Genomic DNA, 17,253 nt, shown 5'->3' with positions numbered 1-17,253 from the left:
CAAAATTCAGCCCATAGAACTTTGGGGTGTTTGCCCGCGTAGTTGCTGTATATAGAACACAATCCCTGTAAATTTTTTCCCCTCTTTCTTCATGGATAAATTAGCATGAAGGAAGCTGATGAAGCTCATTAGTTCCAAGCAGTGTTAATTTCTCTGATTGGAACTCTTTATGACCCAGTCAGATTGCTTAATTTTTTGCAGTTTTTATTTTCAAATCTCTTCAGTTATTGCATCTAATCCTTATTTCTACTTTTTTTTCTTTCTGATCCTGTCTGGAAAACATAATTCCATGTAATTGGGACATGGAATGGAAATTACACATGGTGACAAGAAAGATTTTGCCTTAAATGGAAATGTACTCAACAGAAAAGTAGCCATGGCAAGATTCACAGACAGACATATGTGAAGGGTGAATTTAGCAATAAAATGTAATCTCCATAACACATAATGTCAGGAACTAGCTGTTCTCTCCCAGACTTGTCTAGAAAAAAGAATAGCTCCACAATTCCTGTGTCAAGCTGGAAGCTGGAAACAGGGCTTGTGGGAATAAGATCCTTCAGCCAGCCTGAGCTGTGGGGTTCACTCTCAGCCAGTGATTTCTCCCTTGTGTCTCATGGTTTCAAGCACAACCATGGAGAAATGCATTGTAGCTTGGGCTCCCATGCATTGGTGGCAACTTGAAGCAAGGTTTGCTCAGTAACTACAAATATTAAATAGTTTTGGCAAGTGGCCAATAATGCTTTCTCTTATGTATTATTATTCAGCACCAAAGGTCATACTCATTATTATCAGAAAAAATTAATCTCATTTGCTAGGAAGGTGGAGTCTGGACACACTTGAAGACAAGCTGCTTGGGCTTGAAATGACTTGAAAAAATGCCTGTATTATAGTACAAACCAATTGAGGGTGATATTGCCACTGCCTGGCCAGGGTCCCACCCAAGCCAGCTCCCCCCTGGAAGCACAGTGACTGCAAATCTTTGATGAGGCATATCTGCAGGAAGGGATGGCAGGAGGATCTGGGGAACTATATGCCCTCAGTGTGATCCCAGTGCCAGAGAAGACTATGGAGAGATCATCTTGAGTGACATCACCTGACACGTACAGGACAACCAGGGGATCAGGCCCAGCCAGCAAGGATTTATGAAAGGCAGGTCCTGCTTGACCAACCTGATCTCCTTCTATGACAAGGTGACCCACTTAGTGGATGCAGGAAAGGCTGTGATGTCTGCCTAGACATTAGCAAAGCCTTTGCCACTGCATCTTCCACAGCATTCTCCTGGAAAAACTGGGCATTTGTAGCTTAGACATGTGCACTGGGTAAAAATCTGGCTGGATTAGAGTGGTGGTGAGTGGAGTTAAATGTTACAAGTGGTGCTCCCCAGGGCCCAGTATTGGGGCCAGTATTTTCTGCCCAGGGGAACAGGACCTGGGGCTTGGTTGACAGACAGCTGACCTACCATCCCTGGAAGGATTTAAAGGATGTGTAGGTGTGGCACTTGTGGATATGGATTGCTGGTGGACTTGGCAGGGCTGGGCTAGTGGTTGGACTCAATGATCTGAAAGACTTTTCCAACCTAAACAATTCTATGGTTCTATAAAGGGAATTGCCTGCACGGCTGAGTCCACTGCTATAAGCAAGGTGCTCCAAATTCTTGCACCTTCCCTACACTCAAGATCCATGTAGAAGATTATTGGTTAAATTAGGGAAAAAAATTCCCCTTTGACTTTCTAGCAGCTACTCTGAATCTTGGATAACATTTTTTTTACAGCCTGTCCCCACTGACATTTACAGCTATGCCTGAGATGAGTAATTGATATGAAGGTAGGTAAAACTTGCTGAACATCAAATGTTTTGTACTGGAAATGATATCTGGTTTCTGCAGCTTATCTATCTGATTTCTTGATTTCACTTTTTCTAGTCAAGTTTAGGTCTCATCTGCGTGAAAACAACGACAAGGGGAAACCAGGGCTTAGTTCTCAGTCTCAGCAGAGCCTTTTTTCAGAAGCTCCCATAAATGTCCTTTTAATATGAAGGAACAGCAAACTTTTAAGCTGGGAAGTAAATCCTGAATCTCTCCCCAAGCCACCTGCCTGTGTTAAGATCACTTATAATTCAGTTTTATTTTTCTGTTAATTTCTTGGCAGATGATTCTAACACAAATCAATAAAACAAAACAAAACAATCCACCATGTTAGAAGTTGGTTCATTTCTGTAGATGAAACAACCACCTCCACTTTCTGTTTTGAATAAATTCAGATTTCAGCTACAGTGACCTGGCTTGTTTCCAGTTTAACATTATTCTAGTCCACTTACCTGAAATTCTCCCTTTCATGCAACTCTGATGAAATGTTTGCCATCTCTCAACTGCCTGCAAGGGTTGCAAAGTGCTTCATGAGCAAGAGTGCTTACGTAGGGACAAGTAAAGTGATTTCTTTATAGGTAGTGATAAAATTTTCAAGAGCATCCTCCACTGGCACAAATCTGTTTCTCTGGAAGAAACGTGGAATTTCTACAGATTCCAGTGTGAGCTGAATCAAGCAACATGGGTTCTTTTATACATCCCTGTTCTCCCCTAGCATATTCTGTATTGAAACTTTGAAGCCATTCACATGAAGACTTGGCCGCAAAGACAAAATTTAAGCACAAGAATAAAAATTAAGATGGAATCCTCAAAGTTGGTATTTAATTAAATTAAATCAGTGAGGGTAAATGATAAAGGAAATTTTATTTTCACCAGATGGTTTATTTCCAATTTTCTTGGATGCCACACTTTGCCTAAAGTTCTTCTGGAAGAGAAGTAGCTTCAGGTGTCCTGCAAAAGTAAAGGAGCAGAGAAGTGAAGTTAAAAATGTTCCTTTCAAGTATTTCAAGTAGAGTTTCAGTACAGCTGTTTGGCACATAACAGCTGTAAACTCCACATTTCATTTCAAGGCTCAGATGCTGCTTTGGTAAGCTTATCTTCCCTACTGCTCCTAAACAGCAGCAAACCCCAACACCTTCCTATCCAGATACAGTGCACTGCTAACTGAATCCAGCCCAGAAGCTCCTGTGAGATGTCTGTGTCTTCTGAATGTGCTAATCTCTGGCGAGGAGTTGGAAAGAGGAAGCCACATTCCTCTTTATTCCAGCAGCAGTTTAATGACCAGAAGAGGTTTCTTAACCCACCGGATGTTTTCTTTTATTTTTTTTTAATTGCATTATTCAGGTGCTTTGCAATCCTACAACAAAGTAAGAAATGCCATAATTATGAAGTGACACCCCACAAAACTGTATTTTTTTAGAGTGGCAATTTGAGATCACGTTCATGGTTTGTTTTCCAGAGGACAGTGGCAAGATGATGCTCAATTAAAAGTAAGAGTAAGAAATTAAATAACTGCAAGTATCCTATTCATCAAAATACTAAGGACCTTCTGCAGATAGAAGAAAAACCCCAAAACTGTTCTCCAAATGATATAAGAAGCTGACAAATAAGAATAGGTTCATTAATCATTGTGTTCTAGCCTCATTTAACAGAAAGAAGCCAGGGGCTTTGCTAACACATGAAACTGGAACTCAAAGGTGACATATTTTTCAGTTTTTGTGGATGGATCTACACCTCCTGGTTTATTTTGGAGGATGGGGTTGCAGTTATAAATTCTTCAACAACATCTTGCTTCTGTTCTGAAGCAATATCTAAAATAGGAAGCACACCAAAAGGCACATAAAATGAATGTATTTTTAAAATTAGATATCCTGCCTAATAAAAGGCAGAACTTTTATGTTATTCATAGCTGCAAGTTGTTCTGATTTACAGTTCAGATACAATTAACAGTTTCATTTCACTTAATTAGTTTTCCTTATAAGTGAATATCTGAATCACATGCTGGAAAAAAACAACTGCGGACCACTTCTATAAACCCAGTTACGGGGGGTGATACAAAAAAAGTTAAGAGAAAAGCCTTGCTTTGTCCTCTTTTTCTAATATAATGGGGGTTTTTTCCCCCCAAGAAATCTTCAAACACCTAAAGCCCTCCATCAAATAGGATTTACACACTTACCTTCTCTCCAAACTCCCTCACGGAGGACTGTTGGGGTGGTTACCCAGGGCTTTGCAGAGCAGACCTCTGGCATCTACCCTGCCTGCATAGTGCCACCTGCCCCATCCCACATAAACCCACACCCAATCATTCTTCCCTCTCTGAACCCAAAAGCAATAGACAACCTGCACCCTTGGTCCCTGTTCAGTGGCTGGCACTGGTGCTATCTGGCAGCTCTGTTCCTCTAATGGTCAGAAGCCAAGCAAATATGTATTTAACGGGAATTATGAAAATCGAAAAAGTGCAAGGCCCAAGTTTTTGAAAAACACATTCTTCCTCCACATCAAAGGGCTCATTGATTTGTTACTGAAGTCATGACTGAAGTTGTGCTAAGAGGGTGAAAAGGGGAGAAAAGATCAAATCTAATTTTGGAGCTGTGTCAAGCAAGTGCCTTATGGCCCATCAGAGGCTGATCATGAGACAAGTCCTGAATGTAAATATTATTTAATATGTCTGGCAAATGTTATGAATCTGTCTGAGCATATTCTTCAAGTGAGAAATAGTTCTCCTTTTCCTTTGCTCCCTTTTCTGTGTCCTTGAACTTTGTATCCCTTGAAATCCCAAGTAACTATTCACATTAATAAAGTGTTAAGGTGTTTGACCAAGATTGGCTCTGCTGATTTCAGCACTTAAAAAGGGAAACCGCTCTGTTGTTTTAAGCACTTCAACACTCACCATCTCAGTTTATTTTCTTATCCTCTTTAACGTCTGTTAAAATCAAACAGGAAGCAATTAAGGTGAGCCTACTACAAAGCAGCCCTCAAAGTACATGGCTATGTCCCTAGTGCAGAATGAAGGTCATGCCCTGAAAATGTAATTATATGTATGTGGAAGGAATGCAGAGCCTACATACTGGGGTGATCAGTGAGAAAATGCACCACTCCAGCTTTACTTTCAGCAGGCAGCTGACCATGACCAACACAGGCATTGCTACCACACCTGCATGGAGGACCTGGTGGCAAGGCAAGTTGAATTGACAGGGCACATTACACTGACAATTTTATCCACTGAAATTAGAGATGGAATGGGAGCAAGAAACCAGTCCCTACTAAGCTGCAAAACTATCACCATTTCCCCTCGTCCAATCCCCCTTTAACTTCAGTCAGGTCACTGCCAGGATGACAGAAAAAGCAATGTCATGGAAATAGACATCTAATGACAACAGTGGGAGACAAAGTTAAGTCTTTACACAGGATTTAGCTAATTAGATTTTGGGCAAATATTTATTTATCTAAAAACAAAATAAAAATCATTTTTAAAAGGAAAAAAGTACTTAAATAAAAAACAAAATTGTGAAATGTTATGGCACAGAAGTTCAAGACAAGTATAAATCCAGTTGCCACAACTGTTGCGTATTAATGTTGCACATTTTTCTATAAAGGCTTTATTAAAGGTATTTACATGGCAATATGATGTGTAAATATATACAGCAAACTGGGGACAACTTTTTTCTTTTGGATTCTCGTATGAAAAAATGCCTTAAATACAAAATCTTAAAAGAAAAAAAATTGAAGAGTTCATCCCCAAGCATGAAGAATGTCCCATCATCCCTTATGTCCAAAGTATCAATTATGAGGCAGTTTTGAGGTTCTGGCCAAACCCTTGGGAGATTCAGCCAAGGTTGTGTAGTCTCAAGTTAAGTCGCACAGCATGCAGTTGCAATAGTTCCATACTCGATGGATCACATAGTTCATGAGAGATATTAGATTCATTAATATTTTACCATAGTTTCAGTCTAGTTTGCATTATTCTAAGTGATGCTCAAGAGTTCCTACGCACAACAGTTCCTTAGCTGCTCAAGTTTGTGTTTCAACTGTTCTCTCCTCCGCCTCAACTGCTCTTTCTCTGCAATCAGTCTGTGTTCCTCCGACTGGATGGAAAGAACGTACTCTGTTGCTTTTTTCAGGATGACAACCTTTGGAGCCTTTTCATTGTTGGCCACCTCGGGTATCTCGTCACGCAAGGCAAAGAAACTCAACTTCAGCTCATTTCTCCTCTGGCGCTCCAAGACGTTGTGTGTTCGCCTCTTGTCGTTCTCTTCCGAATCTGACGAGCCTGACGTGCGCGGACTGGAGCATTTTCGGTTGTTGCTAATCTGTTTGAGAACTCTGCCACTTTCCAACCTTAGCCTTTTTGCAGCTGGGTATTCAACCTTGGTGGAGGGAGGAGCGGCATAATTGTGCTGATGGATATTGACATGACACCGTTTGAGAACCAGTGGGCTTTGGTGGGGTTTACTGTGCTCTTCTGACGTCTCTGTGCTGCTGGACTCTGTGCTGGATTCATATTCATTTGCTTCAGCTAATGTAACAACATCGATTTCCTCATCTTCCTCTTGTTCTTCTTCTGCCATAAAAAAAAAAAAAATTCATAACTTGTATATAGGCACTCTCAAGACTACTGTATGTAAAGGGATGGCTACTCTGAGTTGCACAACGAGGAACCCAATGACAAACCCTTCTTAAATCTATTTCACGATGCTGGACATGGCTTTCCCCAAGAGCCTTCCCTTTAAGGAAGCAACGCTTCAAGTGCAATAGGACACATGGACTGCAGTCCAAACCCTGGCTGCCTGATTTCAAAAAGTTGTAATGATCTTGCGTAATGTCGAGCGCATGAAAGATAGTAGGAAAGTTTAACCTCGGTTGTCAGCAGTACAGCGCAATAAAGCTCCCAGACTCAAGCTGCCCTTAATTATGGATTTAGAAGGCTTTGGCCACGCCTTAAAAGAAAGCTTACTTAACACACATGGGTATTCAGAGACAATTTCTGAATCTCTCTTGATCTGTTAATTTGTGGAAAATAGGAGGGAGTCTGGGGGCGAAAAGAAAAGAAAACTAGTTTTAAAAAAGGAAAAAGGGAAGGCTGTAGCGCTTTGGGTAGAAACTCACTTGCAAACCAGATTTACGAGGGAGCGGAACCCGCTGTCACATACCTAAGGAAGCATTTCTAAAACTTTCCCAGCCCCATTCACTCCCCTGCAGTCACTTTCACTAGCACCTCCCTGACTGCACATTCTCCCCGCGGCTCTCGGGTTGGAGTTAACTCCTTCCCGGGCCACGGGTGAAACCGGGAGCCAACCTTATCGGGACCCCACGATGAAAGTTTATCCCTCCTACACTTTCTTTATATTTCCCCCCCCCCGCTTTTCACTCCCTTATTCCCCGGAGGAAAAACTGGGCTGGTTTTCCAGGAAATAAGCTGGCTAGGACTCTCCGCGCCTCGCAAACGTGGCATTTAAAAAAAAAAAAAACTCGCACGCGGGGAGGGGGGCAAAAGGGGGCTGCGGAGGGAGGCGGGAGTGCGCTGCCTTCCAGCCGCACCCCGGGAGCCCCCGGCGCCGCGCGGTTCCCACGCCCTCCCGGAGCACGCGTGGCTCCCACTCACCCGAGTCGCTGCTGGTCGTGGGCGGCGTGTCGACGCCCAGCAGGGACGCGGGGCTGGCGCCGGGCGGCGCGGCCCGCGGGGCCCGCTCGCTCAGGGGGTACGGGAACACCACCGAGGGGTCGATGCAGTCGGCGGCGGCGGCGCCCAGGTCGTGCAGGTAGAGGCTGCCGGAGGCGGCGGGGGACGCGGCCAGCCCGGACGGCGGGGCCGGCGGCGCGGCGGGCGGCGCTCCGGGGCGGGCGGCGGGGCCCCCCTCTCGGCGGGCAGCCTGGTAGGACGCCAGCTTCTCCGAGACCACCTTCTCCAGCTTGGCGGCGGCGGAGAAGCCGCTCCACATGCAGTCCTGGATGATGATGGACTTGACGGTCTCGTCGTCCGGGTCGCAGATGAAGCTCTGGTTGACCATGTCCCCCCCGAGGAGCTCGGTCACAATCTCCAGCTGGTCAGCGGTGGAGGGGAAGCAGGAGGCGGCGGCCAGGCTGGAGCGGCGGCTGGGGGAGAGGGGCGGCGTGGGCAGCAGCTCAAACTTCTTCCATATGTCCTCGGACGGGGCGGGGGGCTGCAGCTCGCTGCCCCGCTGCTGCGCCGCCAGGTAGAAGTTCTCCTCCTCCTCCTCGAAGTAGAAGTAGGGCTGCACAGAGTCGTAATCGTAGTCGTAGTTCTTGCTGGAGAAGCCGGCGCTGAGCGGCATCGCGGCGGCTGGTGCCTGCGGGAGGGAGGGGAGAGAGGGGCACCCGGTGAGCCGTGGGGGTCGGCTCTCGCCGGCTGCGGTGGAGCTACCGGCCCCCGGCGCGCAGCGCTCCCTCCCGGCTCCGCACACCGTGCCGGCAGGGAAATGCGCAGTCGCGTTTAGTAAAAAAAAAAAAAAAAAAAATTATAATTATAGTAATAATTAAAAAAAAAAAAAAACCTACGACCCTCCTTCACTCCGTTCTAAGCGCGGCGGAACAATCGGGAGGCGCGACCTGACCCGCCGAGGGATCGGTTGTCAGCTCCCGGACCACCCTCCCCGCTCCCCCGGAGGGGCTGCGGCAGCCCGGCCGCCTGGCTCGGCTGGGCTCAGCTCAGCTCCCTGCCGCTGCCGCTCACACGGGGCACGGAGCTCCTTCCCTCCCGGGACCGCAGCGCCATCCCTGCACCCCGTCCCGGCGGGAAGGGGTGCCGAGCGCCCGGCGGCTCCAGCCGGGAGCCGGGCGGTTCCTCAGCCACCCACCTGGGCGTGCTGGCACTGCGCGGGGACAAGCAGCGACCTTGGCAAACTTTGCCAAATCTTGTCATATATATATATACATATCCGCATATATATATATGCATATAAGCAATATATGTAGCAACCATACCCTGCCCGCGCATACGCGAGAAGCAAATGCTCCCCTCCCCCCAAAAAAAATTAAATTAAAATCCGAGCGCAAGAAAAAGGATGGGAACGCCGGAGCCCCAGCAGAGGAGAGCGTCCGTCGGGAGGGACCGTCGGTATCCACGTCCGCGGAGCGCAGCCCCGCCAGCAGCCGGGGTGTCACCAGCCCGTGTCAATCCAAACGCCACAACCGCGGGAATCGAGTGATGGGAAGCGAAGAGCCCCGCAACTCACCGGCTTCTCCAACGCGCTAGCTGCGAGACGTAGCGAGGCGATTATTGCAGGCGGTGCGGCAACAACGAAGGGAAAACGGATAGATGATAAAAAGAACCGCCAGAAAGGACGGGGGGAAAATTAAAAAAATAAAAAGAAAAAATAGACAAAACGCCGGGAGAACGTATGTCTCTTCCTCCCACTACGGTTTGATAAACCCCACGGAGCGGCGGAGCAGCCGCCTCCCGGCGCTGTCGCTCGCTCGCTCGGTCGCTGCTCCGGGGCGGCGCGGCGCGCTGGCCGGTACAATAGAAGTTTAGTTGCTTTCCTCCTTTAAAGCGCCGGCGAGGGGCGGGGGAGCGGTGGCGGGGGCGGGGGCAGCACCGCGGGGCCCCACCGCGCTCCCGCCCGCCCTCGGCAGCCGCGCAGGCTCCGCACTCAGCCGCGGGAGGGCGCGGTGCTGCGCGCCCCCTGCGCTCCTGGGCGCGCACAGACCCGCGGCCGCGCTCTGCCCCCGCCTCCGCCGGCCAGGAGAGAGAGCGAGCTGCGCCGGTAGAAGGCGATGCCGCGCTCCGCGGCCCTTTTTATTTATTTTACTATATTTTTGTTGTTGTCTTTTACTACGAGCCTCGCACGGAGAGGTCGGAAGTAAACATAGTAGAAAAAAAAATAAAAAAATGAAATTACTAGCAGGGATTAAAGGCAGCTCCTCGCCGCTCCCCTCCTCCCGCTGGCGTTCTCGCAAGGGAGAGCGCGGTAACCCCGATGGCGGCGGCGGGGAAGGGGCTTCAGCCGTCCCTCGCCCCTCTGGGTGAGGCTCCGGCACCTCGGGGCGAGCAGAGCGCAGAGCGGTGCCCGAGGGGCAGCGGGTGAGGCGCAGGCTGCCGGCACAAAGGAGCGTGTGTAGCTGGGACACCCCCCAGCCCGGTCTCCGCTTGATTATCCCGCCTCTGCCGGCGTCTGCAGAGGATTAAACCGGGAGGGGGCGGAGGCAGAGCCCCACGGGGGTCACCTTGCAGCCACTCTCCCTTTGGCGCTCCCCGCGTGTGCCCCCGCCCCGGCTTGTGCCGCCCCCGTTCTGACCACCTCCTCTCGCCCCATGGTGACCTCCCTTCTTTCGGTCATCCCCGAGGGGCGCGGAGCTGCTGCGGCTGCGGAGCTGCGACGGGGCGCGCCCTCCTATTCCCGTTCTCCATCACTGCGGGTCCCGCGGGGACCCCGGCTCCGAGGAACCTTCAGCTGCCGGCGACCCTTCCGGGGTCCCCGACCCCCTCCCGCAGCTCCCGCACCTGCCATTCTCACGTTCCCCGGGGCAGCTCCAGCCTGCAGCGAGCTGCGCCCCGCGCATCCTGCCACCACATCCCCACGCCGGCCTCCGCACTCGCGGGAGCTGGAGGGACACCCCGGTGTGCCCCCCTGAACGCTTCCCGGCGCTCTCCCGTTCCCGCCGCGGGCAGCCCGCTGGGATGTTCTATGCCTGTATGTGTACTTATTCCCCGCTTCCCGGCAATTTGCACAGCACACGCGAGCACAAGCCCTCGGGTTGCGGAGCCGCCCCCCGGGCTCGGGGACCCCCGTCCGTGCCCTGCCAGGGGCGGCCCCGCGTTCCCACGGCGGCCGCGCCGCTTCCGCGGGCACAGCGCGCCCCCTCCCGGCCAGCGCGCCCAGCGCGACCCCCGGCCCGCCGCGCCCTGCGCCGCACCGCCGCCCCCAAAAAACAGCACCAAAGCCAGCCAAAACACACCCATCCACCACTAAACAAAACAAAATAACCCCGCTCGTTCTGCTGTTTCCCATCGTGTCTGGTGAAAAGCGTTTCGCCAAGCAGAGTGTATGCAAACATCACATTTCTCACGGAGCAAAGGGTCGCAAGGAACCTCGGACCATCCTCTGTCCCACGTCCTGTTGTTTAAAGGAAGGACAGTTTTACGTGGGGAGGGTGACAAAGCAAGAGCCGTGGCATAGGCATGGTGTAGATGCTTCACCTACTGACATTTCCAGAATGGGATGTCCATACCTTTGCTCAGAAATGGTTTAAAATACATTGTGCTATTTTTAAATAACATCCCACTCCGCCCGTAGCAAACCTTCCTTCTATAAATGGAAGTAACATAACTAAAGGCAGGCCAGAAAGGTGCAAGATCCAAATTATTCTAGTTACAGCTGGTGTAAAATGCAATATGGGCACCTGTCTATTTAGGAATAGCATCAGTTTCACTAGATACACAATAAATGTCCTCAAAATTGTAAAAGCCATTAAAGTTCAGATGGAACTGATAATAGGTGAAATATTTTGAAATTACTCCAGTACAGATAGGGTTGAAAATCATGATCCCATTCATGGTTGCAATAGAATCACAGACAGAGCAATTAACTGTAATATCACAAAGGGTTATGACTTAAAGTGGAGAGGAATAAGTAACATGAGCAGATGGACTCTTAAAATACCCTGTGTTCACAAGAATGGAAAAACAGGAAGGGAAGACTGGGAGAAATGTGCCATTGAAACAATACAGCCTTCAGAGGAAACAGTCTTTAAAATATTCTACATTTCTCCAGGCTTATGCAGACTGTAAGTTCACTTTTTCTTGAGGGGCCCACTCTGAGGTGCACCAGCATGGATCTTATGAGGCAGTTTTAGTGTAGGTGAAAAAATATTTTGCTCTGATTTCTTATGTTCAACCCCAGATAAAAAAGAACAGAGGCAAGGTGTGAAGTCAGTAAGTATCAATTTCCAGTAAAAGGGCCATTTTGACCAAATAGCTGTCATACAGAAAGAATAAATGCACAAGTATAACATTAAGATGACAGTGACAGCAGAGTCAATGTGATTGTTTTGTCATGGAAGGGTTTAGTGATCTGTAGGAAATGGGAGGGGGCTGAGCTGGGACCCCAGGTGGAATGTCTGTGTGATACACCCACAGAGTGGGAACCTGTGAGAAGCAGAAATGAAAGCAAAACGTGAGAGAGAAGTAGAGGTGGTGGGAAAAGGTCTTGCACTCCCCTGTCTGGAAACCCCTGAAACACAATGTGCTGTGTGCCTGTGCCACCTACTGCATGTTTTGCTCTCAGGAGACATCTGCAATTTCTTTTTCAGAGGACAATAATTAGCTAGCTAATAGTCATAGGGTCACCATGAACACTGTACTGGGTCCAGCTCTGGGAACTCCAACCTAAGAAAAAGCCTGGACCAGCCAGAGTGAGTCCAGAGGACTGGAGCACCTTTGCTGTGAGGAAAGGCTGAAAGAATTTTGGTAGTTCAGCCTGGAGAAAAGAACTTACAATGCCTTCCAGTAACTAACAAGGACCCATAAGAAAGCAGGAGAAGGATTTTTGACAAGGGGATGTGGAGATAAAATGAGGGTAAACAGCTTTAAACTGAGAGTAGGTCTAGAATAGAGATCAGGAGGAAATTCTTCTCTTTGAGCGTGGTGAGGCACAACAATAGGTTGCTCAGAGAAGTTGTAGCTGCCTTATCCCTGGAAGTGTTCAAGTTCACATTGGGTGGGGCTTTGAAGATTTGATCTCATGAAAAGTGTCCCTTCCCATGGCAGAGGATTGGGAGTAAATGATCCTTCAGGTCCCTTTAACCCAAACCATTCCAGGTGTCTATGAACTCAGAGCTATCTTCAGAAATTTCTGCTGAAAGTTTTGCCTGACCTCTCCAAAGCCTTGCAGGTTTCTGGCCTTTCACAAGTGAGAAACAGGAAAGTACTAACTAGATACTAATTAGTCTTGGAAAGTCCTAAGTCCCTGAATGAGTGAGATACCCAAACAAATGTGGTCATTGCAGTCAGAGACACTAAAATAGGCTAGCACACTTTCACTGATAGCATCTGTGCAGAGAATCATGTCCCCACCGCTACCCCAAAAGACCTCAGTCTGAAAAGCAGAGACATACAACAACGTCAAGGAGAATCAGATTTACCTTATTACTGTGAAAGCCAGAAAATAAATGAGTTACTTTTTCATCTCTTTCAGCAGCTGTAATTTCTTTAACAATAGGAGGTGAGATATGTGTAGGCAGAATCTGACAGTGTTTCTGCAAGCTGCACAGCACTGACTAAATTAATAACATCTTCCTACCCCCCTCCTCCAGGCCCAGGGAAACTCATATGCTGTGCTAATGAGTACTTTCTCAGTGGACTCCCCCGGCACAGGGGAGAAATGCAGACATCTGGGAGGGCCACTGTCCTTGTCTGTTTACTGTGGTGAAAAACAGAGACTGAAATACACCTCCTGTCAAAGATGGGCAGGACTCACCACTGCAGTTTCCACCCAGCTAGATCAGTACAGCAGCCATGGTCCATGAGTCTTCAGAATGACCATCAAGTATGCAGGAGAAATCAGTGGGTTTTATGGCTGATGTGTTATCAGTAAATAGGAATAAGAGAATCACAGAAGTATCATAAAATAAAATAAAATAAAATAAAATAAAATAAAATAAAATAAAATAAAATAAAATAAAATAAAATAAAATAAAATAAAATAAAATATGCTAGTTTAAAACCAGAGGTAGCACATATCACATACTAAAGTCTTGTCTGCTGTTGGAAGCCAAGGCTGTTTTTACCCTCATCCTGTGGATGTCCATCTTCAGGCAGAGATGTCATGGGGTCAGTGAAAGTGGTATCTAGTGTAATTTATTTATTTTCTCTTCCTCATCCTCTCAGCTATGTGCCCTAGAGTGTTTGCAGCAATCATGGCAGCTTCTTCCTCTGCATCATGCCAGCCTGTTATCCTCACCATGGAAAAGCTCAAGCTGTTTATTACCAACAGGAAAAGGGAAATGTAGAGAAGGAAACTGATGAAAACTGAGTGTAACTCAAAGTGTTACACTTCTATTTAATTGCTCCCTCCAGAGCTACATTGAGTACCACCCCCCTCACGGAAATCCATGGAAGTCCCAGAAAAGTAAGTTTTGTCATCAAGAGAATCAGGAAGCACTTGAAGTTCTCCTCTGGCTTGGGCAAACCAAAGGAGATTCAAAATGATACTTCCTATGATCCAGAGATTTCTTTTTTTTAATTTTTATTGCTAAAACCAAATACTTTAGATTTTAATTTTTCAGTCTGGCAGTGCATGTGAAATAGGACTTTTAAAATTATTTGTAATTGCTAAAACCAAATATTTCAGATGTTGGTTTTTAAACTGAATATGAAAGCTAGTCTTCAGGGAAACAGAAGTATTAGCAATTTTTAAAGGTGGTCTGCCATTAGGCACATAGGTATTGATATATATTTGTCTTGCTTTGTCCTGTTGTCTGGGATCATGAAATTGAAGGAGACATCAGACTGGAAGACAGGAATTAACTAACATTAGCTAACTAACAGTAACTAACATTTTTGAATACGGAGAATAAAAGCCTTTACACCAGGTTTGGTCTTTCCACGGTGTGCGGCCTTTACCTTTTTTGCTTTGGGGTAAAATTGCAACAGCTGTTAATTTAACTGTGTTTATAGACAGTTTGACTTTGCAGCTCTTTCAAACCATCACAGTACCTTTGGTATCAAATTTTCGTTTGTTTTTAAACAGGGCAGCCCTTGATGAATTTATTCTTAATTATGTAAAATGAACTATTTTTCTGTGTATACAACTAACTTAAAATCACAAATAAACTTATTTTTCTTTTTTTTTTTCTTTTTTTGCTAGCTATATTTGTTACATACAGTACCTGTAAACTGATCTAAGTGCCTGGGAAACAACGCCAAAAATACAAGCAGTTGGAGTTAACCTTCCTACACGAATTAACACCTTTTGACATGGATAACTGGAAGGCACCCAGTTAACACCAGTAGTTTCGGCATTCCTTGATAGAAGAGAATTTTGTTCAGCTGTGGGTTAAGGATGAATTACAGGAAATCTGCACTGATTTAAGTGTTTGATAAATGAGATGATTTTAAAGATAAACAGTTATTTTTGAAAGGCCGGCTAATTTAAATTTCTCTTCGAAAAGAAAAAGCAGAGCTGTTTCAGAACAATCAGTCCCAAAGGCCAGTCACACATCCCTGGCCTCTGCATTCTCTGAGTTGTATGCTGCACTTATCAGATTGTCAAGACATCCCGGTTCTGCTTGATTAAGTCCTCTTTAAAGTGTTACGGTCATTTGCAACTACTTAATGATCCTTTTAGGTACCAACGCCGTCAAGCCCTGATCTTTGGAGCTATAATGACTTCAGAGCCTCTTCCATGCTCCAGCCATTCAGTATTGGTGCTCCCCTGTACGGGACTCGTTGTCAGCTGTGAGGCACAGGAATGAATTTTCCTGCCTCCCCACGCATGTGAAGCCACCTCCACATCACACCTGCAAGTGCAGAATCCCCCTCCTCTTGGCCCGACACTGAGGAGGTTTGTAACCGGATTGCAGCTGGAAAGAAGGACTGAAAGTTATTGTGCAGGTTTCTTATTAATGCTAAACCCCCCCCCCAAAAAAAAAAAAAAAAAAAAAAAAAAAAAAAACCCAAACCCTCCTATAGCAACATCTTTGCAGGATTGGTATGAAAGCAGAGGAGCAAAGAGCTCACTGTCATTCTTGCCTCACATGCTGTGGGGGCACAGCTCCAGAAACATCTGAGTGCATCAGATATTATCTGGAGGAAGGAATGCGTCAGCTGACAGCAAGGCTGGAAACTATTGAAACAATTGTCAGCTGGGCCATTCTTATAGATGTCTCCTGTCTCTTTGAGAATTAATATCCAACAATCCTGTCCCATCTGCAAACAGATGAGAGCAAAGGACCCTTCTAGGAATTATGCAGCTGGATGCTTTAGAGATGAGGTATCTGATTCCTATCAAATTAACAGGTTCATCCACAGGAACACATTCCAAGAAAGAAAGTGGCCCCATTGAAAGAGAATGTCTGGAAAAGTAGGAATTGTGTGGCCTTTAGAAAACACTGGAGATTCGGGGTGTTACTGGTCTTGTAGGTGGTTGGATCTGAGTTTGTGGGGAGGTGGAAAGGTATATCAACCTACTTATCTGAGCCAATGCAAAGTCCATGCTTTCTTCAATGTTCAGGTTTCTGGTGAAGATCATCAGAGCTCCCTTTTCTGGCTCCATGTTGAGAAAGCTCAGAAACACAAAGTTTTGTTTTTTGTTTTGTTTTTTTTTTTCTTGTTCAGCAGGTGAAATGATGATTTTCTCATTGTCAATCCTTATATTAATCTTGGAGGTCCTGTTTGATTACGTCTTTATGGGAAGAAAGAAGATGAGCTTGTAGCAGTGAGTTTGTAAGTATTTACAAGAAACATTCCTGACTTTTGTCTTCTATGGGTTTCTGTTTATCAAGTCATGTTTTCTTTTGACCAGTTTATGGAGAGTCACATTTACAAACTATCCTGGTGAATGATAATGTTTGGCCCCTGTAATCAACAGCAAATCCTTTTCAGTGCTATTGCAATGAAATTTACTTTCCAGTCACACTCAGCCAAAATGATGCTGATTCCAGCACTGAGCACTTTCTGAGAACAGCTCAGGGCATTCACCAGTTCAAGTCAGTGTGATGCTGGCATCCTTCTCATGAGCAGCACTCTGCACAGAACCTTTCAGAGTAGATTCTCATCACCAAACTGAGCCCTTAAAAGGCATCAGACAGTTTCTAACTCTTCACACCTAAAACCTCGCCATGCATTCAGTTAGTCTTCTAATAATGTTACCTGGCTGATAACCCTAACTTCTCTCCAGCTTTGTTATGAAGTTAATTCTGAATTCATTTGGGCATATGTAGTCAAGTGTAGCTAAAGTGTTGCCTTGGCTGGGTCAGGGCTTGCACTGCTCAGGTTTCTGGGTCCTGGTTGTCTCAGGTCAGACACCTAAATATAGGAGACCACACTGAGAAATAGGGTTAAGCCATCAGTGGTGGTCATGTCAGCAGGCTTTGGACATGCAGTGTTACAGCTCTGTGTTCCTCTAAGCTCTTTGTATGACTGTTTTAGCATCACTTTTGTTACTTTTGGTGAGGTTTAGTTCAGCTTTCCAGCAATCAGAGTAAATTCTGAACTGTTTAGCTACACTCAGGCAAGACATCTTTGGGAGATGAAGCTTTCTTATCTGTGGTGGCTGCTGCTGGATTTTGAAATGAGCATAAGAGAGGCAAATACATCCATGAACATTTGCTGCCAGTATGGATTTAAAAGCAAAACCCAGTCAGAAAGGCTACCGAAAAACTACTTCACTTGGCTGATAACTCAGTTTGTTGATAAGAAAGAGGGAGTGTTT

The 17,253-nt window shown here is 46.4% G+C and overlaps 1 protein-coding gene across 2 annotated transcripts; it reads right to left on the bottom strand.

The window, feature by feature from the left end:
- Positions 1–5,274: 5,274 nt before the first annotated feature.
- Positions 5,275–9,464, bottom strand: MYC (MYC proto-oncogene, bHLH transcription factor). Of its 2 annotated transcripts, none has more exons than XM_074556980.1 (3): positions 9,058–9,464; positions 7,467–8,172; positions 5,275–6,425 (listed from the first exon to the last, which is right to left on the bottom strand). In XM_074556980.1, exons 2-3 carry the CDS (start codon positions 8,155–8,157, stop codon positions 5,851–5,853), a joined length of 1,266 nt encoding a protein of 421 aa, XP_074413081.1. In that variant the 5' UTR covers positions 8,158–8,172; positions 9,058–9,464; the 3' UTR covers positions 5,275–5,850. The 2 variants fall into 2 exon arrangements, with proteins under 2 accessions (XP_074413081.1, XP_074413076.1); XM_074556975.1 differs by lacking the exon at positions 9,058–9,464 and adding an exon at positions 8,680–9,044.
- Between the last annotated feature and the right edge of the window lie 7,789 nt (positions 9,465–17,253).

This window comes from Zonotrichia albicollis, chromosome 1 (assembly GCF_047830755.1).
Source record: "Zonotrichia albicollis isolate bZonAlb1 chromosome 1, bZonAlb1.hap1, whole genome shotgun sequence".
Classification (NCBI taxonomy): domain Eukaryota; kingdom Metazoa; phylum Chordata; class Aves; order Passeriformes; family Passerellidae; genus Zonotrichia; species Zonotrichia albicollis.
This window is presented reverse-complemented; position numbering and strand designations above follow the sequence as displayed.